The 24,334-nt window shown below is 42.9% G+C and overlaps 1 protein-coding gene across 9 annotated transcripts in view; it reads left to right on the forward strand.

Moving 5' to 3' along the window:
• The window catches only part of PXDNL (peroxidasin like), a 429,117-nt gene that overhangs the window by 340,048 nt on the left and 64,735 nt on the right, over positions 1 to 24,334 (forward strand). For all 9 annotated transcript variants that reach the window (XR_015246688.1, XM_086695277.1, XM_086695273.1 and 6 more), the window contains 4 exons: positions 1,367 to 1,523; positions 10,974 to 11,082; positions 12,794 to 12,951; positions 15,656 to 17,141. Coding sequence is in view for 8 of the 9 variants with exons in the window: in XM_086695277.1 (XP_086551403.1) it covers positions 1,367 to 1,523; positions 10,974 to 11,082; positions 12,794 to 12,951; positions 15,656 to 17,141 (1,910 nt within the window). In the remaining variant the exon portion in view is untranslated. The remainder of the gene's footprint in view (positions 1 to 1,366; positions 1,524 to 10,973; positions 11,083 to 12,793; positions 12,952 to 15,655; positions 17,142 to 24,334) is intronic.

Raw genomic sequence — 24,334 nt, forward strand, 5'->3', positions numbered from 1 at the left:
CCCTCTGGCCTTACTGCCTGTGCACCTGCTCACTTCTTACCCCTTCTGTACTTCTGGTGGTTTTCCACCTACCCTCCATCTGGTAGGTCCTGCTTCTTCCTCCGTCGCCTGCCCTGAGTTACCTACCAGCCACCGGTCACCTTGGACTTGTTTTCTAGTAGTGGTCAAAGACAACTGTGAGCATCTGAAGACCTATAAGGCATTTTTTTCACTCTGAACCTTTCTGGTTACATTCGGGCCTACTGGCCATCACTGGGATCTGAGTTCTTTTGAAACAGCGGGTCCCATTCTCAGTTTCCTGTGTTTCCTGGGGAGAGGTAGGAGAGAAGCGTCTCTACCCCTGCTCCACTCCGGTGCAGTGCCAGAAAGCCAATATCTTTTCCTTTTTAAAAGGTTTCCTTTTTAAAAGGACGCTCAGTCGGTTGAGCGTCTGACTTCGGTTCAGGTCATGATCTTGCAGTTCATGCAAGTTTTTTGTGTCCTCTGTCTCTCTCTGTGTCAGAAATAAATAACCATTAAAAAACTTTTTAAAGTTAATGACATAATAATGAAAAGTACATATAGCATACTAATAATTACTGACTACATTAAGAATTTTTTTTTAATGTTTATTTACCCTTGCGAGAAAGAGACAGAGGTGTGAGTGGGGGAGGGGCAGAGAGAGAGACACACAGAATCGGAAGCAGGCTCCAGGCTCTGAGCTGTGAGCACAGAGCCTGACATGGGGCTCGAGCTCATGAACCTCGAGATCATGACCTGAGCCAAAGTCGGACACTCAATCGCCTGGGCCACCCAGGCTGTCTGTAACTGAATACAGTTTAATAATATTTCATGTGAAATGTAGTCATTTTCTCTTCTTAAGGTAGTGTTTTAATTAAGAAACACCGATATGTGAAACTTTGCAGCAACATAAAGCTTATGAGTACATGTGAAGAAGAAATAGAAGAGAAATCCGTAATATGAAAATATCTTTGATGCTTTTAGGTTGTAGATTTATGAAAAGTTTCCTTCTTTTCAAATTTTATTTTTACTGTTGTTGTCAGAACCCTTTTGTAGAAGAAAAATATGAATAAACGGTATATTTTCCTTCATGGGAATTATTTTAAAATGATCACAATAGGAAATAATTACATAATTGAATTTTGAGTTTCATATTTATTATAGAGAGGGAGACAAACTGTGCTTCCTGACAAGCACTTCCTCTCTCTTTTCTTCTCTTCATTGTATTCATAAATTACCTCTGGTGCCTGACACAGTGAGTGCTCAGATATTTGTAGAACAAATGAAGCTATATCAAACAAAATGTAAGGTGTTATTTTTTGAACGATCACATTTTCTTCCCGTGGCAATTCTTTCCGCTCCCTAGGCAGGTGTTCAGATTACGGAGAGTGGTAAATTCCATGTCAGTGGTGAAGGCGTGCTCACCATCTATGATGCAGGGCAAGCAGACCAAGGAAAGTATGAATGTGTGGCTCGGAACTCATTTGGCCTTGTTGCGGCCAACATGTTTCTCACGGTCATCGGTAAGTGTGGCTCCTTATACAACGCAAATCAATGTCTTTGAAAGCTTCTACCCCTACTCCTAACTGATTCGCCTCGCTACCCTATATGGTCCCTTATATGTTCTTTCTAGTCAAACATGTTAATATTAGCTCAAAGTTATATTTATTTATTTATTTATTTATTTATTTATTTATTTTTATTATTATTATTTTTAACGTTTATTTGTTATTGAGAGAGACACAGAGCATGAGCAGGGGAGGGGCAGAGAGACAGGGAGACACAGGATCCAAAGCAGGCTCCAGGCTCTGAGCTGTCAGCACAGAGCCCGACGTGGGGCTCGAACTCACAAACCGCGAGATCAAGACCCGAGCTGAAGTCGGATGCTAAACTGACTGAGCCGTCCAAGCACCCCAAAATTATTTTATTTTTAAAATCTAAGCTCTGAAGGGTAAACTACCTGAAAGGGTATCAAACACCAGAGCCAAAAGTGAACATAAATGGAGAGGATTTGCAAATAAATATATACCATGTTTTCTTAGTAACTGAAAATTCTGGAATATAAGATACATTCATAGCTAGATGAAAGTGGAGTCTGGAATATAAGATACATTCATAGCTAAATAAGTGGAATTTAACATGTATTAGTTGCTCCAACCTAGTGTATTTAGTTCTACAGTAAAATGAAAAATCAATCAATCAATCAATCAATCAATCAGTCACACTTCTAGGGGAGATCCGCCCCTCTGAGAACAAATATCTCAATATTTAGGAACATTTATGATTGGCCAACATATTTGGCATTGTTTTACCTTTCAGCATCAGTCTGGTGGTTTAGCTGGAGCCCTCTTCCAGTTGGTTATCAATGGTGACTGTTTAAAAAAAGTTGTCATTGTATTACAAAAAATAAAATCCTTTTTTAAAATTTTCACTGACTCAGTTTGCATTAGACGTGAGAGAGTCTGTCTGTAGGCAGACTCAAGAGGCGACCTCAGCCCTGGTTATGGAAATGGAGACAGGCTGTGATGGCGGGCGGGCGTGTTCTCCACGTGGGAAGGCATTCGAGAAGGCATAGCACATGGGGACACGTGAAATGACATCAGGGCTTTTGAGGAGCTTTTGCCTTATTGACAGTCAGCAGTGGAAATAAATGAGTTCAGCCACGAGCATATGGAGCACTATTTTGGGCTTTGCCTGCTTTTTGGTTTCCTTAGAAATGGGCAGATTTCATAAATAGGGTTTTGCAGATTTATTTTTTCCTTTGAGCTCTTATGGGTCTATAAAAATATTGGGTAACTCTTCTCATTATAAATACAGGCCTGGGTAAAAATAGATTTATGTAATTAAATCACATCCTTAGAAATATCACTATCTTTCCATCATAGAGCACAATACTTTTATCCTCTTCTACTTGGAATTCTCCTAAAATATCAAACTTCCAAATATTCTATTTGTTGGGATATTTTTTATAAAGTGCAGATTTTTATTAATGGCACATCAATCTTCACATATTTATTATACTGTATTGTAAAGATGCATTCTCTGTAGAATATTATTCGTAAAATTATAATAATGTAGCTAGTAACTGCCACATATGTATTCTAGGAGGATCAGAAATTCTTTCTTATATAGAATTTCTTAAAGTTACAAAATCTTAGCCTTCCTCTCTGTTTGCTATGAGTTCATGTTTTTGCTGATTTAAAATCTGTGATAGTTGTGTTTCTTTCTTTCTTTTTTAAAAAATGGTTTGTTTAGTTTTGAGAGAAAGAAAGAGACAGAGAAAGAGAATCGCAAGCAGGCTCTACACTGTCAGTATGGAGCCCAGTGCAGGGCTTGAACTCACAAACACTGAGATCGTGACCTGAGCCCAAATCAAGAGCCGGATGCTTAACCAACTGAGCCGCCCAGGCACCTCAGTTGTATCTTTTTATAAATTTATGGGGTCCTTTTTTTGCTGCTTAACTATTTGTGAGATCTATGGGAAAATATCCTTGGGCATTTTGGAAAAAAAACTTACTATAAAATTTATATTAATATCTTTTATGTTTTAGAAATGCTAGAAATCTTTACCACTAAACAAACAGACACAAAAACAAATATTCTCTCTCTGCCTCTTCTCTCCCTGTCTGTCTCTCTGTTTTGCTCTGTCACATGCACACAAACACTACAATCACAGCGGTCAATATTTTAGAATCTCCAGCATAAGAATTTCATTGTGGTGGACTGAGGTTTAACTACCCATTTTATATATACACATTAACAGTAAAACATTTAGATTCATATGTATTAAACACTCTATTCACCAGATTTCAAAACAGTGATAGATAGCATTTATCACTATTCTGCTCTGTTGCACAGAAAGTAGAAAGTCGGGCTACAGGGTTAAAGTAGTACAAAAAAAAAGAAGTTAGTCAAGAAAAAAATTATGTTTTTCGCTCTGGAGACATTTATATGTCAATATAAGGGGAGATGAATTTATATTTGCATCTCATACCAAATAAATTTTATGATATTAGAAATATTTTTATAAAGAGAAGAAAAAATATGAAGATATACATTTTTAAGTTTTGAATAAATTTAAGATTTAAGACAAGTGGTGTGTGTGTGTGTGTGTGTGTGTGTGTGTGTGTGTGTTCACACAGCCAAAATTAGCAGAATAGGAGGAAATGTGTCAATATAAAATATCACTTATGGAACATTTTATGACTTAGGCTCTTTCATTCACCAGTCATCCTAATTAAAGGGAAAAGACAGTTCATTATGGGAGGATTTTCCAATCTTCCTGCCCCAATGTAGCAGTTATGGAATGTTGTAACTCCACTCAGGGTGTAATAAGTGATACAAAGAGGATCATGCCTTTTGAGTTTCCATCCTGTATTGGAGTATATAACCATAGAAAGTAATCCAAAATAATAAAAATAAACAACAACAATGAAAGCAAAAATCTGGGCTATATATATATATATATATATATATATATATATATATATAGCAGACCAAGGAAGGCCTCTCTCTCTCTCTCTCTCTATATATATATATATATATATATGTGTGTGTGTGTGTGTGTGTGTGTGTGTGTGTGTGTGTGTATATACACACATATACACTATACATTTGAATGAGTTGATGTTCAAAGTAAGGCATTTATAATAGCAAAAGAAAAAAGGGTTTCCTCAAGGTGTAATTATTTTAAGGAGTTTATTTTCCATAGATGTAATCGATTTTTAATAGTTTTAATACATTTTTAAAAACCTTTAAGGCTGATACAATATTTACTGAGAGCCTCTCCCCTAGGCTGTCCTCGAAGTATTTTACATTGGCGAACATTACACAGATCTGCAGACTTCTGTCTCTGGATAGTATTTGGCATATGAAAGCTACACATATTGCTTTAAACCAAAAAAAAAAAGCCTCACAATTTTTGTCCAAAACATGATTTATTTTAACGCTTCCTATATATCTTGATATGCCGTTAAGTGCTTTGAGGTTCATAATTCACTGTATGTTCTTCTGACTCATTTTTTGCTTGTGAAAATGGCTCAGTCTAACTGAGGACACAAGATGTTTATATTGAACATTAGCAGTGTGAGACAGTGGGAGAAAGCCTGGGTTAAGTCATCATGCTTTTACCTTTATTGATCTCAGCCATTTTGGATACCTTACTTACCCATAACTAGAATTAACTTTCTCATTTCTTAAAAAAGTGGAATTGGACACTCTCAAGAGTCCTTCTTGGCGTAGGAATTCTGCTTCTCCAATAGTATTCAAATGTGCAGCAATAGTCCTGAAGCAGTTTTGAGCACATCTACATGACGGGATGTTTACCAGTGAGACGCTGGGATAATATGCAGACGAGGCCAAAAACGAAATAGTGACACAGCATTTGTTAAATGAAAATTTTGCAGCACAAATAACACACACGGACTGTTTGTGATTATATAACAATAAATCTAAACAGTGTCATCTTCTCTGAAATTCCAAGTGAGGGATCGAATTGTATGTTGGACATTTCATTTTGGATGACCCACAGTTCTTCCGATTCCATGTGTTAAAAACCCATCTTGAATGTATTCGCAACTGAACTCCCTTCAATACAGTCCATAAGGAGGTCCTTCTGTAGGAAGGAAGTCAGAGCCTCCTCCGATTTTTTTCTGCTCTCTCCTCCTTCTTTACCCTAACTGTATTACCAGTTTTTGCTGCAAATAATGCTTCTTTTCCATTTCACCACCTGACCTCCTCTCTTATAGTTCATTCTTTGGTCATTTGGGTTTTTGCAATAGCTTTCTAAATAATATTTCCACTTATAATATTCCCTACCTTGAGTCTCTCCTCAACCCAATAAGTTATAAGTGAGGATTAAGGTGGCATCAGTTGATTTTAAGTTAGTGAGACCTTTCCTTTTATGTTAAGTAAATAACCTTTATTAAAATGATACTAATGTTACTAATAAAAAGTTAACATTTCTTGGGCATTTACCAGGTGTTCCAAGTGCTATATTATCAATTGGCTTATTTAATTCTTTTGGGATCTAGTTATTTTTGAAATTGTGAATGAATAACTCAGATTTTTGACATTCTAATCCACCTACTTGTCATTGTCTAGACAAAACATCTGTTTCAAAACCACTGAAGTTGTTGCTCAGTGAGTGAGCTATGAACTATCAGAAAATTTTAATTATCTTTACCCAAATATATCAATGAAGTAAAATTGATATTGAATCATTTTAAATTGCTATTTTACTATATTTATGTACCATGATTATGTCATTAATTTACATAATAATTAATAGATACATGACAATCTTGTTCACTTGTCAGACTTTAAAAATACAATGGTGAAATATTTCTATAAACAACAACATATACCTAATACACATCTGCATATGTTTATAATACCTGTATCCATTTTGAACACATTTCCCATCCATTTATATAGAAAACCTATTGTTTTTTAGAATGTTTTAAAATTTATTTTGAGAGAGAGAGCGAGCATGAGCAGGGGAGGGGCAGAGAGAGAAGGAGAGGGAGAGAATCTCAAGCAGCCTCTGCACTGTCAGCCAGAGCCCCACGTGGGGCTCAATGTCAGGAAACGTGAGATCATGACCTGAGCCAAAACCAAGAGTCGGACGCTTAACAGACTGAGTCACCTAGGCACCCCTATATAAAACCTATTCTGAAAACATACGTCTATCCTGATATAAGCCACATGTTAAAAAAAATTAGCATTAAATTTCAAGAACAAAATTTTAGTGTAGTAATGTTTGGATAGTTAAGAAATTATAAAGAAAGCAAATAATGAAAATCAAAGGCACATCTCAATTATTAAAACCAAAAAGAAGTAGTTAGTGTCTTTCCTTTCCCATTTCTGAAATCATGGTGGAGCCTGCAAGACAGTGAGCCCATTTACATACTTAATGATGCAAAATGATGAGTAAGGCAGAGTTGTTGCTGTTCAGAGAAAATTATCTCACAGAGGCAGTCATTAGTGTCCCTTTGTATGCTGTGGGACTGTCTGGTTTCCTAGGACATCTCTGTCCAGCGTCATTGGCAGTCTGCCGTTCTCTTTAAGCGAAGATTTAATGTGGTAAGGTCTATTTAGTTATGATAGTTACATTACCTGGCTACTTTTTTCCAAGATGGAGGGGGAGATAAAGAATATGCAGTTGTGAAAGAAACTCAGCTTTTATTGAGGTCTAGGGATTCTGTGGTGAGAGTGAAGGCAGGGGTACAGGTGTCCTGTGGCAGTGTTCCTCCTCTGGCTCCGTCCTGTTCTGCCCTCTCCCTGCCCCCCCCCAGCCCCACCCCCCGCCACATCCTTCCCATCTGGGCCATGCTCTGACAGGGTGGGCTCACAGCAGTTGGTGGGCCATGACCCCAAACTCCCCTTTCCTCAAAGGACTCACATTTATCTTTGGACTTTATCTTCCTTGGAGGTGATAGGTGATAGGTGCATGGACAGAACTGAAAGGAGATGTTCATTAGACAACTTTAAACGTGCTCGTTCTGTAACCCTATTTCCCCCCATTTTAAGCCCAAGATTTAACAAAAGAAAATGATCTAGTTCTTCTTTCACATCTGCAAAATTTTGCATAAAAAGATGGAGAATATACTCAACATTTTCTGAACATTCTATCCCTACAACGTCAACTGAGGTAGTTTTTAAGACAAATAAAATATTAACAGTATTGTTTGATTCTAATGTGCCCCAATAAACTGAATTTGCTCCGCATAATGCAGTGCTGTTCTGAGAACATTATGGAAATCTGTTCGCAATTTGTACCATAGCAAATAAAACAATACTGAGACCGAATGAATAGTAAAAAGGGTAGTTTTATTTTATCATAAAACTATGAAACCTTAAGAATTCATAATTAAAATGACATAAGTGAGAGTTATTGTTACCACAAATATTTTCTTTGTGAACATACTACATATTTAATGTACTTTTAATAATCTGTGAACAACTTTTATGTGCTTTCTGTTTGTGCACATTATAATTATTGCAAACAATATTTACATATTTTGCCACTTTTCTTGTTACTTTTCTCTCCTTTTCACATCTCCGCACTTGTTGGTTTCTTATTAACATGGAGAAAAAGCGGGTCAAGTTGAAGAAACGATAGGACGACAGAGGAGCAACTGGTAATAGTATGAGAGTACGGATTACTTATGGGTTTTGAACATAGTAATTATTGAAAGGCACCTAATATTTGCATCGTGACCTGTAGTTTTCAGAGAACTTTGCATGCCTTTTTATTTAATAATCACGTTTGGCCTGAGCTATATGTTGAGCAAGTCTTATTATTTCCACTTTATGAATAAGTCAAAAGATGAACATGAGATTTTTAAAAATTCCTTATGCCTATACATTTTATACAACCATAATAGTCAAACTATTTTACAAACAGAATAAAAGCAAAATTATGAAACAAATAAAATTCAGATTAACGTGTTAATCGATGCTCTCCCAAACTTTAGATATCATTTCCCAAGTTCTATCTGCCATAGTGAACCGCCTTTTGAGTTTTGACCGGCATTGTGCACTGTGTGATAACTCAGCCCTACACGTAACCTTCTTACTTCCAAATCCAAATAGACCTTTGATCGTGTATCATGCACACAGGTGCAGGGGTCCAATGACAGTAATTGTCATAAATAAGAACACATCGTTGACGCCACTCTCTACACTTGAGGTTCGCGGGTAAGGGACTTAAAAGGAAACGATAAAGAAAAGGCTAACGTCTCGTCCGCCAACAGGTCAGCCCAGATTGATTTGATTGATCTTGGTTCCTTTATTATCAAGTAAACATAACAATTTGAGTGGGCTTATTCTTCCTGACCTGTTTTTGAACATACCACAAGGTATATATCATGTTAGGTATTGGAGAATATTGTTTTCTCATAATCATTGCAGTTATATTGATTGATTGCTTAATTGGTTGATGAATCCATCTGCTTATAAGCCAATACCCCTCCTCGCCACGTGCTCACTATGTATGTAGCAACTACGGTGCATTTATATTATATTTAATTAAATCATTTTCTGGTAATCTCTCTCAGCTTCGTAATTCTTACGTTAAGCACGCGTTTTAGCATCAGTGCATGTGTCCATCCAGCTAATTCTAACTGCTGCATGGTATTTCATACTGTATGTCCACCACGTTTTTCCCACCCACACTGCCATTGCTGAAAGTTTTCCCTAATTCCTTCCACACAAAGTTGCAATGAGCATTCTCGTTTGTATCCCTTATGGATTTGTTGAGAATTTCTCTGGATATATATACGTGGGGATGCGATTGCTGGGTGAGGGGGTGTGCACATATGTCAATTTCCTAAGTAAAAGCAAATCCAAAAATATATAGCTCACTAAACAAAATGTTGGAAATAGGAGTGTCAATGCTACATTCTCACCAGCCCACCGTGTCCACTCACCCCTGCCAAAGGTTGGCATTAATCAGCTTTTTCATTTTCTCCAGAAGCATAAAATGGTAGTTCACTGGTATTTTAAATTTTATTTATGAGGCTTTCAACATCTGCTCTATACTTCCTAATTTGGGGGGTTTCCCCTTTTGCAGCTTGACTGTATGTATTTTTTCTCAGTGCGTTACAAGAATTCCTTGAATGAAACAGAATATTCTACGTCAGATTTAGAAATTACAAATACGTTACCTATTGTGTTATTTGTCTGTGACCTTTTTGCCTTTGTGTCTTTCCTTGAATGGAAAATGTTAATTTCATGTAATCAAATTAATCAGTTTGTCTCTGTTTCCTTTCAATTACCTTTAGTGAATGTATAGTTAATCCAATGTGATTTTTGAACTCTAAAAGGTAAAATTGATGTTCTGGAGTTTTAATATTGCGGTCATGATAAAGACTGAATTGCATTGACAGTATAACCTCCATCTCATAAGTACTGCCCATAATCTAGTTTATCAAGTACGTCTTTCAGCAGAGACCTTGATTTTACTGTTTTCCTTATAATATCTATATTATTGGTATTTTTTCTGGAAATTTTTTTATGTTAGTGATCTTTCTAGGACAATGAACCAATCCAATATGTGTGTATTTTTGTGATACAAAGGAATATTTTTTATAACAAGCCGTTGTGGAATGCTATTTGCATTCCTCTAGTCCAAAATACATAAACATAGATATATGTACTTCTATACATATAAATATACATTTGTAATTTAATATATTATATAATGCAATATATGATATGTAGGTGCTAATATATAAAGCGCACACCTTCCTATTTTTATTTAAAGTTTTCATTCTTTTGTATCTCCTTAATGACATTATCTTTAAATTCAATTGTTGGAGCTATACTTACTCTCGCTTTCAGTGTTCAACAATGCAAAGAAGTTATTGTTTTAATTATGTCATATAAATTCTTGTTATGCTTTTAATATTCTCACTAATGAGAATTAGTGAGCATTCTCACTAATTCTCTCTACTTTAAGTCAAAAGTTTCCTTTGTGGATAATATCCAAATTGATAGAATTCTCACACACTGAAGAGCTATAGAAACAACATGAGTTATTTTTCACTGAGTTCTTACTGAGAGTTCAATTCTTGCTGTAAGAAATCTCCATAGGGATGTGATAATATTTACTTCATTTTAATGTTTAACATTAAAGCAAGGTGGCTGAAGAGATAGGCATTTCATACCTTTCCAAAGATGACAAATTACTAACACACTTGGATCCCATTTGAATTGGTGTTACAAAAAAAGAAATATTTCACATAGCTTTACTAGATTGTGGAATGTTTTTGTTCCCTAAATAATGCTGGTATTGTTGCTGGAAGCTTTGCTTCGGGATCGTTAACCTACTCTTCTGCAATGGACAGTATCATGTGGACACTGTATAACATTTTTATTGTCTTGGAAGTTTTTGTAATGCCATTTATATGAGATCGTTCCTAACTTCAAGGTCTGTTTGATACTTTTAATCATGGAATTGATTTTCAAAGCAATACAGGCTAGACAAGCTGGCGATGACTTTGTTGAATCATCCATTCTTGACGCGGTACAGAGGGTTGACAGTGCAATTAACTCCACACGAAGACATTTGTTTTCACAGTAAGAATTTATTTTATTTTGATTGCAAAATTGTTTTCACTTCAGTTCTACTTGGTTTTTATAATCTCCATAAATCACAGCAGGCATAGTGCATAAAGTGCCAAAGTAGGTGTTTTCTTCAGTTTTGTGTTATCACCCTCTGGGCTAGCCACCATTGCCAGCTCAGCCTCAAAGAGAATGAAACTTATTCCGCATAGGATGCAAATGGCAGAAATTTACATCACAGATCTGCTCTGTGTGGCCCCACAATAGGGCTCGGGCAGTGGGCTCTGTTAGGTCCTCAACCACCTACCACTGTCAGACCCGGTGCTCCTGCCAGTTCCGGAGTTGACACTGATGGTCAGGTTGAACACATCTGGTCGTGAACCGACAGCTTACAGGTGGAAGCTGTAATGTAATATTTTGGTTTGTTTTCATTTGAGTCACCAGTATCTTTAGAATGGTGAAGCCTTCCAGTTCTACAAAGTCCCTGTCAGTCCTAATGGAGGTACATGGGGCGCTTTGCATCCCCCGAACGTATTAAAGAAAACAGAACTGTTGTCTTCAAAGTCAAAGCCTATACCCGGTCTTTGTAGTTGTTGGTCAAGAAGGAATATGTTATAATGCCATAACCCAGTACAGCTCTCTTCCCTGCATACTTACAAACAGCATGGCGTCCTGATCATGGACTTGTGTTCTAGAGCCATCCACCCTACTTATAGTCTATTGTGATTCCTCACTTTATCGCTTTCTATCTGGGCGACCTTGGGCAAGTGACTGAGCGTCCTAGTACCTCAACCTTCTTGCCTGGAAAATGGGGCTAATGATGAGATCTGCTTCATGGACATACTTGTTAGGAAGATTGAGTAAGTTAGTACAGATAGATTGTTTCAATAGTGTCTGTCACATAGAAAGGCTTAATTAAAGTGAGCTATTAATATGATCACTATTGTTCTGTGATCTAAAGTTAATTATGATTTCAGACACAGAGTACCAGATGTGCCTTAGCTGACCAAAATCTCTCAAACAGTCTCGCATTCTCAGTGGCTAATATTCTTTCAACATACTTAGTTCAGTTCTTCAATGTGTACAAACCACTACTGTGTGCTCGTCAGTAGGCTTGGTACTTGGGATATAAAGATGAATAAGGCATTATCTCATCCCTAACACAGTCTTTCTGTGGTGGAGGACACAATATGTCAGCAATTTAAGTACATCTCGTTGCGTACGCAAGAGTTGTATGTGATGATACAGAAGTAATTGAGAAGGTGGTAGTTTGTTGGGATTACTAGGGAGACTTTGTGGGGAGAGTGATGCCTGAGCAGGATTTTAAAGGTGGATGGGAATTTCCAGGCAGTTACATATGAGGAAAGAGAAGACAGTGCCACGACCCAGAAACTGGGTGAACTGCACACTATTTCAGAGGGTTCACTAGGACCTATTGTGGACCCCACAAGTTTATTTTTCACCATAGGTGTTGCCTTTTATACAAAACTGCTCCTTAAATCATTGCTTCATTAAAAATATATCTTTTGAGTTCAGCACTGCCACTGACGCTTGGGACTCACTAATGAAATAGGAAAAGAACTCTCAGCTCTCCTGTGAAGCTTATCGTGAAGCTTTCCTACTTCTTGATTGTTCGGGAAATGTATTCTTAAATGCACAGTACACGTGAGATTCATGGATTCTGCAGTCTTGCCTTGTGAACAGTGCTGTCTTTTGTCACTTGCAGAAAGCCTCGCACCCCTGCTGATCTGCTGGCTCAGTTTCGTTATCCGCATGACCCGTTTACTGTGGAGACAGCCAGAGCTGGGGAGATTTTTGAGCACACACTTCTGCTGATCCAGGAACACGTGAAGCAGGGGCTCACTGTTGATCTGGAAGGCAGAGGTCAGCTTCTGGAGGCATTCCGTTCTCAGCCTACTGTCCGCAGCGAAACTGATCGTGCCTCAGCTTTTCTTCTCCAAAACACCATGTGATTTAGAAATTAATTTACCGCTTTTACCAAATGGATGCAGACGTTTCTCGTAAGAACTGTAATTCAAAAGAAGGATGATCACGATATATCCAAACCTGTCAAGGTCTACCAGCTGTATATGTCTAGTATATCTAGGAGAACCATTTTAGGTGCACTTACTTTTTGAATCCAAAAGATACTACGCCCTCCTATAGTAAAGGCTTTACTCCCAGGGTAATGTGCCTCTACTTATCATGGGAATCACCTCAATGATTCAGCGAATTTATCTGAATTCCTTCCTCCGTCTATAGCTTACGTATCCCTTCCAATCTTTTTTTTTTTCTCTTTTGCTATACTGAAATTCTCATGTATTTTTTCCCCCAAAGCAGACGTTTATTTAGTAAATGTCAAATGAGACTGATATAGAAATCTTTCATATTTTCTACATCTTTCTCTTTAAAATCAAATGAATGTGATGCTTTGCTATACACTGTGTGCTCTGTGAGCACAACAGCAACTTCTAGAGGTTTGCGCTTTCTTGATTCCCCTTCAGAAAATAAACCAAGATACAGTGCACAGGGCCGTTTCTGTGCCTGACCCACTCCTTAGTGCCCTATACAATTTTTCCAAAGCTCTATTTAATAGCCCCTAGTGGTCCGTTATGTCTCGGGTTTCATAGCTTCCTTAAGAGAAATATCCAAGTGAAATTTCCATAGAGTCCATATTAGCACTTGAATCAAATTTCTGTCTGCTTAATTTTGAGTCTTACTAGCATGAGTTAGCCAAGGTCAGGTCTGCGAAAGCCCAGTTCTACATTCCTAAGTTTCAGGTCAGGACAATGGGTCTTTGATTTCTCTTCTCACACATATCTATTAGAAGAAGCAATTTTCAAGAATAACTTAGTCTAAATACATAACTAGAAAATAAGCAATCAATATCTACAGATTTAGCTTTGCTAAAATACGCATCCACTGTGCATGATGCTTATTTTGCCAAACCGAGTATATATTCTCATTTAAAATACGAAAGAGCAGGGCGCCTGGGTGGCTCAGTCGGTTAAGCGTCCGACTTCAGCCAGGTCACGATCTCGCGGTCCATGAGTTCGAGCCCCGCGTCGGGCTCTGGGCTGATGGCTCGGAGCCTGGAGCCTGCTTCCGATTCTGTGTCTCCCTCTCTCTCTGCCCCTCCCCTGTTCATGCTCTGTCTCTCTCTGTCTCAAAAATAAATAAACGTTAAAAAAAAAATACGAAAGAGCATTAGCAGAATTTTCCCAAGAAAAAAACCCACTATGTTGTTCTACCTCTGTCTTACTATTTGTGAGGTTAAAGGCCGTTTTTTCCCTCCAGGATCAGTTTGCCCTGAAAGTGAACCTAGGATCCAAGTCTTTATATACAGGAAGATTATTGTACATTTCCAAGATTAAGGTATCTGACGGCCCAACCCGAGACCAGCTTATCCAGATGAAAGACAAGTGGTCCTGGTATCATGAGCCAGTTTCTGATGATTCATTAGGGATAATAACTCTTAGCAAACAGGACTTAGTGAACAGTCTTTGCAGATTTAGGATTATGCTGCAGTTTTTTAAGCTCTGTTAAAAGAGGGGCTGCAGAACACCTCCGGGTTGTGTGGGACCTTCCCTGGGGAGTGGCAGTTTGTAATAGTTTGGAAGTTACTGCTTCACCCCTGCATGTCAGATATCATTCGGGTTAATCTTCACACCATCCCCACGAACACATCTTAGACCCCGTTTTCCAGGAGCACAAAACCTGAAAGAAAGGATTCTGAACTGGGGGAAAAAAAGTTACAATCTTGTGATAACAAATCTTTATTGACATTATATTGGTGAAGACGCAGAACTAGGAGTGTGAGGAGAACCTGGAACGTGTCTCTCCTTTCTTGTTCATTCTAGCAGGTAGTCATTGCTCCTAAGAGAGGCATCACTAAGCATCCCCCACCCCCATTAGAAGTTTTTTTGTTTTTTTTTTTTAAATTTTTTTTCAACGTTTTTTTTTTATTTATTTTTGGGACAGAGAGAGACAGAGCATGAATGGGGGAGGGGCAGAGAGAGAGGGAGACACAGAATCGGAAACAGGCTCCAGGCTCCGAGCCATCAGCCCAGAGCCTGACGCGGGGCTCCAACTCAACGGACCGCGAGATAGTGACCTGGCTGAAGTCGGACGCTTAACCAACTGCGCCACCCAGGCGCCCCCCATTAGAAGTTTTTTAATGTTTATTTATTTTTGAGAGAATGACAGAGCGCACAGGCGGGGGAGGGACACACAGAGAGAGGTGACACAGAACCTGAAGCAGGCTCCAGGCTCTGAGCTGTCAGTACAGAGCCTGATGTGGGGCTTGAACCCACGAACTGTGAGATCATGCCCTGAGCCCAAGTCGGATGCTTAACCCACGGAGCCACCCAGGCGTCCCCCTCGCCCCCCCCCCCCCCCGCTTTTATTAGAACTTGGAACTTTCGGTTTTGTTCTAATGAAATCCTGCTGGATGCAGGAAAGACGTGTGCCCTCCCCCCCCCCCCCCCGGAGTGGCCCGTCCCCACGGCCCCTGGCTCCGAGGTCCCTCCCCTCCCTCCGCCCCAGGGACCGCCGTCCTCACTCCCTCCCTCGCTGCTCTGCATTTCAGAATTCCGCTACAACGACCTGGTGTCCCCGCGCTACCTCAGCCTCCTCGCCAACCTGTCGGGCTGCACCGCGCACAGGCAGGTGCCCGACTGCTCGGACCTGTGCTTCCACCAGAAGTACCGAGCCGCGGACGGCACGTGCAACAACCTGCAGCACCCCGCGTGGGGCGCGTCCCGGACGGCCTTCGAGCGCATCCTGAAGCCTGCCTACGAGAACGGCTTCAATCTGCCGCGCGGCGCGGGCCGCCAGCCCCTCCCGCCGCCCAGCCTGGTGTCCACGGAGCTGGCGGCCACGGCTACGGTCACCCCGGACGACCGGTACACGCACATGCTCATGCAGTGGGGCCAGTTTCTGGACCACGACCTGGGCCACACGGTGCCCGCGCTGAGCACGGCGCGCTTCTCGGACGGGCGGCCGTGCAGCGCGGTGTGCACGAACGACCCCCCCTGCTTCCCCATCCAGCTGCCCGACGGCGACCCCCGCCGCGCCCACGCGGCCTGCCTGTTCTTCGCGCGCTCCAGCCCCGTGTGCGGCGGAGGCGCGACGTCGCCGGCGACGAGCTCGGTGTACGCGCGCGAGCAGGCCAACCAGCTCACCGCCTACCTCGACGGCTCCAACGTGTACGGGAGCTCGGAGCGGGAGTCCCGGGCGCTCCGGGACCTGGCCGCGCCGCGGGGGCTCCTGAGGACCGGCCCGCCGTGGGCCCCCTCGGGAAAGCACCTGCTGCCCTTCGCGCCGGGCCCGCCCACCGAGTGCGGCGGGCCCGGGCGGGCCGGCCGCAGCCCCTGCTTCCTGGCCGGGGACCACCGGGCCAACGAGCAGCCGGCGCTCACGGCCATGCACACGCTGTGGCTCCGGGAGCACAACAGGCTGGCCGCGGAGCTGCGCGCCCTGAACCCCCACTGGGACGGAGACACCCTGTACCACGAGGCCAGGAAGATCGTGGGCGCCGAGCTGCAGCACATCACCTACAGCCACTGGCTGCCCAAGATCCTGGGGGAGCCGGGCATGAGGCTGCTGCGGGGGTACCGGGGCTACGACCCCAGTGTGAACGCGGGCATCCTGAACTCCTTCGCCACCGCGGCCTTCAGGTTCGGCCACACGTTAATCAACCCGGTCCTGCAGCGGCTGAACGGCAGCTTCGGGGAGATCCCCGAAGGCCACCTGCCACTGCACAAGGCCTTCTTTGCGCCGTCCAGGATAATCGACGAGGGCGGGATAGACCCCCTCCTTCGGGGGCTGTTTGGCACGGCGGCCAAACTGCGGGTGCCGTCCCAGCTGCTGAGCCTGGAGCTGAGCGAGAAGCTCTTCTCCAGCGCCCGCTCCGTGGCCTTGGATCTGGCGGCCACCAACATCCAGAGGGGGCGGGACCACGGCATCCCCCCCTACGCCGACTTCCGGGTGTTCTGCAACTTGAGCTCCGCGGAGAGGTTCGAGGACCTTCGGAACGAGATTAAAGACGCAGGGATTCGGCAAAAACTGAAAAAGTAAGTGTGCAAATGCTGCCTGGACGTAGACGTTTCTCGGGAGCGGGAGAGAAGCCTTAAAGGAGAGCTTTGCGCGGACGGATTTGGCTGCCTGGGGATGTGATTGCGGCCATTGCTAGCGCGGGAGGACTCAACCATTAAAGGAGGGGTTGCTAGACACGAAGCAGGAGTCCCCTTTGTGGCTCAGTACTGCTGCCTCTTTGCTAAGTACTTGTTAGTACGTCTCAACTACGAGACGAGGGGCTGGCGTGCCTGGCGCACGCATGCTCCCTGGCAACCCAATAAAGGCCTTTTCACTGATGTGATAAGGTCACAAGTTCTGATGTAAAGCCTCGGAAAAGGCCATCCGTCACACGGGCTTTCTTAGGCAGGGCAAAGTAGTGAAATGAAAACAAAAGTTAGTTTTTGCCGAAAGGACAAACAATTCTAAATTTATCGTCCGAACGAAAGTCGAAGCTCATTTACTGTATCGTTAATGTCTTTCAGTAAAGTATTAGTATTATGTTCTCTTCTTTTCGTAATTTTTAAATTACTTTTTAATGTTTATTGTATGTTTGAGAGAGAGAGAGAGAGAGCATGAGCGGGGGAGGAGCAGAGAGAGAGAGACAGAATCTGAAGCAGGCTCTGTGATAGGGTCCCCTCCCTAAGGAGGAAAAAAATCATGAAGGCAACCTGGCTCTATGTGCACCTGAGAACATCCTTCATGACCTTGTAACATGAGACCACTCCCATATATGGGAGACAAAGAAGTGGAAAATATACTAAAAACTACCCCCTGGGCTGTTTGGGGGCTCAGTTCTTCGGGTATGAACGCAACTGAGCAGTACCAGCAGGAGTGAAGTTGCTTCCTGGAAAGAAAAGCCTCAGCGTCAGGACTCTCTGTGCGAGAATCCTGCTACAGCTCCAGACTGCGAGCTGTCAGCTCAGAGCCCGGACTGGGGGCTTGACTTGGGGCTCCACTCGGGGCTCGAACTCGTATGTGAGATCATGACCTGTGAGATCGTGACCTGAGGTGAAGTCAGCGCTTAACCCACTGAGCCACCCAGGTGCCCCAATATTACGTTCTCTTTATGTGAGATTCAGATTAACTTTTAACTTACGAGTAGAGTACGTTTCCAGGAAACAACTCTACCTGTTCCTTATGCTCCCCACCATTCATCCCCTAAAACAATGAAAAAAGAAAAAAAATGTTTCATTAAGAAGTTTTGTCTATAGTAGGCTAAACATAGGCTTACGTGTTTAATAGCTTATGGTGTATTAATGGGACATCTTTCAGAGCAGCTTAAAATTGCAAATTATGGAGCTAATTGTCAACATTAGGACTTTTTTGGTAACACCAAAGATGTGAATGTGTTTATGCCACTAGAATCTGTTTCATAGTGATGTAGAATGTTAAACTGTGAAAATGATAATACATGCAGAACAAATCAGAGCATCCTGCAGGTTGAGTTTGCAGAACATCGACTTTGGACTCAGGGAGACCTCGTTTAAATCATTATTCCACCCCCTATTAGTGCTGAGAGCTTGTGAAAAGTATTTAAACAGTTTAAGATCTCAGAATATCTATGTATGAGAAAGCACTGCGTCCTCAGAGTTGTGCAAAGATGAAATTGTATAGAATGTATCAAATACCTACAGTTCTGGTGCCTCGTGGGCAATCAGTAAGTGTTAGCCGTGGCTACATTTATTATGGCAGGATCATTTCAGTTGTCAGCATCATTATGAGCTCGCACCTCTGCTGTGATCCCGCCCTGTGCTAGGCACTGAGACCCGAGATGAAGGAAATAGCGTCTGTGCTCTGGAGAGGCTGACAGCCTGCTGGGAAGGCAGGGAGCTGGCTGTAATCGGTGTGGAAAGGGCTGTCATAGAGATGGGAATTGAATGTTATGGGAGCACAGAGCTGAGAAATGGAAGGTACGTGTGAGATACACAGCACGCTACTGATAAAAGATGCCATTTGATCTGCTCCTGGAATTTTCTGCGTGTGATAAGTTGAATGACGTGGGAACAGCGGGCAGCATCCCAGGGAGAGGGAAGAAGCAGGAACGTGTGGGGCTGTGTGGCAGGAGGCTGGGAGTTGGAAGGTGACCGGGGGTAGCTTTTAAAGGGCCCTGTGTGCCACGCGAGGGAGTTTGATCTTCCTTCTGTGTTTATTTTTTTTAATTTTTTATTATTTTTTAACGTTTATTTATTTTTGAGACAGAGAGAGACCGAGCATGAACGGGGGAGGGGCAGAGAGAGAGGGAGACACAGAATCTGAAACAGGCTCCAGGCTCTGAGCTGTCAGCACAGAGCCCGACGCGGGGCTCGAACTCACGGGCCGCGAGATCGTGACCTGAGCTGAAGTCGGCCGCTTAACCGACGGAGCCAGCCAGGTGCCCCTTTCCTCCTGTGTTTAAAGCAGGAGAGTGACTGAGGAGAGACTTCTCTGTGAAATGCTGACCTGCACCAGATGTCCGGGGAGGAGGAGAGGCTCCAGCAAGGAATTCCATGGTTTCTGGAACAATCCAGGTGGAGCGAGAAGGCAGCATAGATAGGCTCCTGATGGTATATGCAACACTGTCGGTATTCTAAACGTTTCCTGTGAAGACATTGTCTGCATAGAATAAACCTGGGGGCAAGGCTTGCTTTGCAATTCATTGGAGTCCCACTTCTCAATATGCAGCTTACTTGCAAATTCACCACCAATTATAGAGTAGCCGAAATGTGTCCTTTGACAATGTTCTCATCACAGGGGCGCCTTGGTGGCTGAGTCGGTTAAGTGTCCCACTTTGGCTCTGGTCACGATCTCACAGCTGGTGGGTTGGAGCCCCGCTTCGGGCTCTGTGCTGATAGCTCTGAGCCTGGAGCCTGTTTCCGACTCTGTGTCTCCCTCTCTCTCTCTCTCTCTCTGCCCCTTCCCCACTCGCGCTCTGTCTCTCTGTCTCTTAAAAATAAACATTTTAAAAAACTAAAAAAAAAAAAAAAAGTGTTCTCATCACAACGTCCTCCTGAATCCTAAAGCTCTCAGGCTGCTGGTCATTGATGGAAGTGACATTAGGCCGGAACATAGATACCGGCCCCCTGCTGCAGGACACGGCCTCCCAGCGGCCAGTGCGAGGCAGGACTGGCCTCTGAGCTGGACAGTGGTCCATACACTGCACACTGTTCACACGACTGCCTGGCTTTCTGTGTGCTCCTTTTATTTTATTTTATTTTATTTTATTTTATTTTATTTTATTGGTTTTTTTTTTTTTTTTTTTTTTTTTTCTGTGTGCTCCTTTAATGCATTTGGGACCTTAACACTGAGTCTTCTGAAAACTGAACAAGGAGTCCTTATCCTGGCTTTGGGGGATACTGGAACCGTGGGAACTTTTGTGCAGCCTGGTGCGCGTTCTTAGCCCGAGGGGAGCAGGACTGACCAGGGTGGGTGGGTGCAGGGAGGCCAGGAGGCACAGCAATGCTGCGTTCCCCTTAGGCTGCCACGGGTCTGACTCCGCCCTGGCTCTGGCCGGACGTCCTTTGTGAGTTTGTGAAAGAGCAGCCACGGACTCATTCAGCCGTGAGCACAAAACCGGTACCTCGGAGTCGTGTTGACGGTCTCTGTCTGCAAGTCTGTAGATTTCTGTTTGTCAGGGGCTGATGTCACTGGCTCTAACTAGGCCGATTTACACAGTTCTCTCTGTACCCTCTCCTGTTACTTGTTACTTGTTTTCCTTTTCACGTTAATTTGCAAGCGTGGCTTTAAGTTTGTTTCTAAACCTCTCCAGGCAAATGTGGAAGCAAGGAGACCGCATCCTTAGGTCAACGAAATAAACGCTGTCCCGTAACGTTAAAAACTTCATAGTTCAGGTAATCAAGACAGATCAAGAATCGGCTAAAGCAGAGAGTCATAAAAATAAGGCCTAGGCTCGTCTTAGGTATTTCAGCTTCACACGTTTGAGCGCACATTAAGTCCCGTAACTTGTGCTTTGGGGCAGGAGGGGGGCGGGGAGGTGAGGGGCAGAGTCTGAATTCGGGTTTTGTTATTGCTGCTGTGACACAGATCTGCTGGTCAGGATTCTCAGTCACCGGGTTTGGGCATAAGCTCATGCCCAGGCTGAATCTTGTGTGGGTACGGGTTGGTTCCGAAAGGGGAATTAGGAATGTTCCACGGAAGCGATGGTATGAATGCAGGTTCCTTGTTTACATTTCCCCCTACAGTTTATAGTTACGTAAGGCGCAACTAATTCGCATCGGGGTTTGACTCTCCTTTTGACGATCCTTCCCCAGACCCTGAGTTTCGTTTTCACAGGACTGAGTACTCTCCTCTTTTACACAAAGGTTTCATTATTTTATGTAACACATAATTAAATTACGCAATCCAAATCACAAGTATGGCTGTGATAAGCAAGTTTGTAAACTCCACTGATTCCCAGCTGACAGCTCACGAGGCTGCAGCTGCAGCTCGGGCAGGAGTCCCCAACCCCAGGGCCGTCCGCCCCCATCCACGTGGGCAGGACAGCAGCTCGGGCAGGAGTCCCCAACCCCAGGGCCGTCCGCCCCCATCCACGTGGGCAGGAATGGGGAGCGCAGGCTCCACACCCAGCATGGACCCTGAAGCAAGACTTGATCGGTGAAGCAAGACGGTGAGGTCATGACCCGAGCCAAAATCGAGAACCAGACGGTTAACTGACGGAGCCACCCAGGAACCCCCACTTAATAGTTTTAATCGACATACAATATCTTCATATTCCAGAATATATCCCCCCCCCCATCTTTAAGTGTCATCAGGTCTACAAAGCTAACGATTTACTTCACTTGTGTTAATGTTGAAGGCTTGTGACAGTTTACCACTTGGAAGTAAAATCTGATTTTCCTTGTTGCTTGCACCTTCACGTTGGATCCTTTTGGTGGCTTTTAAAAAGCCGGAACAACATGTGGAAATCCATGCTATAACTTTCCTCTGAAACGACCACGAACAGCACGTGATCTGTCACAGGAAAGCCGCACTGGGACAGGGTTTTCGTCACCTTTCAGTTCATTTCAGTCAGAATGGGGAGGCGCTTTGGATTCTCCTCGAGGAGCTCAGGGTCGGGGGAATCACAACCCACATAACCCTCTCCTGTGACACGTGGAGCAGGGGCAGCTAGCAAATCGGTAAGGATTTCTTCACGAAGGTGGTGTAAAAACCCAGCCCCCAATGCTGTTTCCCACGGTGGCTCATCAGTTTACATTCCCACCAGCAGTGCACCGCGGTTCCTCTTTCTCCACATCCTCGCCAACATCTGCCGTTGCCTGAGTTGTAAATGTTAGCCATTCTGACAGGTGTGAGGTGATACCTCACCGTGCTTTGGATTCGTATTTCGTATTTGGACGAGTGACGTTGAGCATACAGAGAAACAAACAAAACATTATTAGTTTTTTTACTTGAACCTTGAAATTTTTCCCTATTTTTTAAAGTTTAAATCCAAGTTAGTTAACATATACTATAATGATGATTCGAGGAAAGAATTTAGTGATTCGTCAGTTACATACGACGCCCAGTGCCCATCCCAACAAGTTCCGTCCTTAATGCCTGTCACCGTGTAGCCCATTCCCCCCACCCAACACTCCTCCAGCAACCCTCAGTTTGTTCTCTGTATTTAAGTCTCTTATGGTTTGTCTCCCTCTCTGTTTTTATCTTATTTTTGCTTCCCTTCCCTTGTGTTCATCTGATTTGTTTCTGAAAGTCCTCATATGAGTGAAGTCATATGATACTTGTCTTTCCCTGACTAATTGCGCTTAGCATAATACACTCTAGTTCCATCCACGTCGTTGCAAATGGCAAGATTTCATTCTTTTTGATTGCCGAGTAATACTCCATTTTGTGTGTGTGTGTGTGTGTGTGTGTGTGTGTGTGTGTGTGTGTGTATCACATCTTTATCCATTCATCCGTCGATGGACATTTGGGCTCTTTTTGGGTTTTCCATATAGAGTATCGTGTCATCTGTGAAGAGTGAAAGTTTGACTTCCTCCTTGCTGAATTAGATACCTTTTATTTCTTTTTGCTGTCTGATTGCTAAGGCGAGGACTTCCAACACTATGTTGAATAACAGTGGTGAGTGGACATCCCTGTTGTGGGCTGACCTCAGTGGTAAAGCTCTCAGTTCCCCCCCTTCCTCCCTTGCCTCCCCTCCCTGCTTTCCCTTGTCTGCCCCTCCTTCCTTCTCTTCCTCCCTCCCTCTCCCTCTCTCTCTTCCCTCCTTCTTTCTTTCCTTCCTTCCTTCCTTCCCTCCCTCCCCCCTCCCTTCCTCCCTCCCTCCTTCTTTCCTCCTTTCCTTGTCAAAATGTTTTAGTTTTCAAAGAGTTAGGGGCGCCTGGGTGGCGCAGTCGGTTAAGTGTCCGACTTCAGCCAGGTCACGATCTCGCGGTCTGTGAGTTCGAGCCCCGTGTCCGGCTCTGGGCTGATGGCTCAGAGCCTGGAGCCTGTTTCCGATTCTGTGTCTCCCTCTCTCTCTGCCCCTCCCCCGTTCATGCTCTGTCTCTCTCTGTCCCAAAAATAAATAAACGTTGGAAAAAAAAAATTCAAAGAGTTAAAAGACCATACAAAAATTACTCAAAAATGAATTACTTATTTTTTAACTTTTTAAAAGATCTTTTAATATCTTTTATTTATTTTGAGAGAGAGAGAAAGAGCATGAGTTGGGGGAGGGGCAGAGAGAGAGAGAGAGAAAGAATCCCAAGCAGGCTCCACACTGTTAGTGCAGAGCCCAATGCAGGGCTTGAACTCACAAACCATGAGATCGTGACCTGAGCTGAAATCAAGAGTAGGACAGTTAGTCAACAGAGCCGACAAAGTGCCCTTATTTCTTTTTTTATGGGATTATTTTTACTCTTAAAAAAACACGCTCTTTCTCTCTATTCTCTATTTCTCTCTATTTTTCTCTCTATTCTTTGAAAAACATATAATAAGCAGAACGTGAGGATTAATCATCCATTGAGTGGCGAACATAAATTCTCAAACAGAGAGAGGCCATTTTGAAAGCGATTTTTGAATCCTCTTTTGAAAATATAACGTGTGCATTTTTTGTGGATGTGGTTACTTCTGTTCTTTAATAAGTGCGAGGTTTTTTGTCACCCATTCTCACGGGGATGTGCAGCTGCCTCAGCTTTTTTAAAGAATAGCTTATAATTCGCCAAGTAAGTAATTTATATTCAGTACCTACTCCTATCTTGTAGCTGCTTCACTGGAT

Source organism: Puma concolor, chromosome F2 (assembly GCF_028749965.1).
Source record: "Puma concolor isolate L17-30 chromosome F2, mPumCon1.1.hap2, whole genome shotgun sequence".
Taxonomy (NCBI): domain Eukaryota; kingdom Metazoa; phylum Chordata; class Mammalia; order Carnivora; family Felidae; genus Puma; species Puma concolor.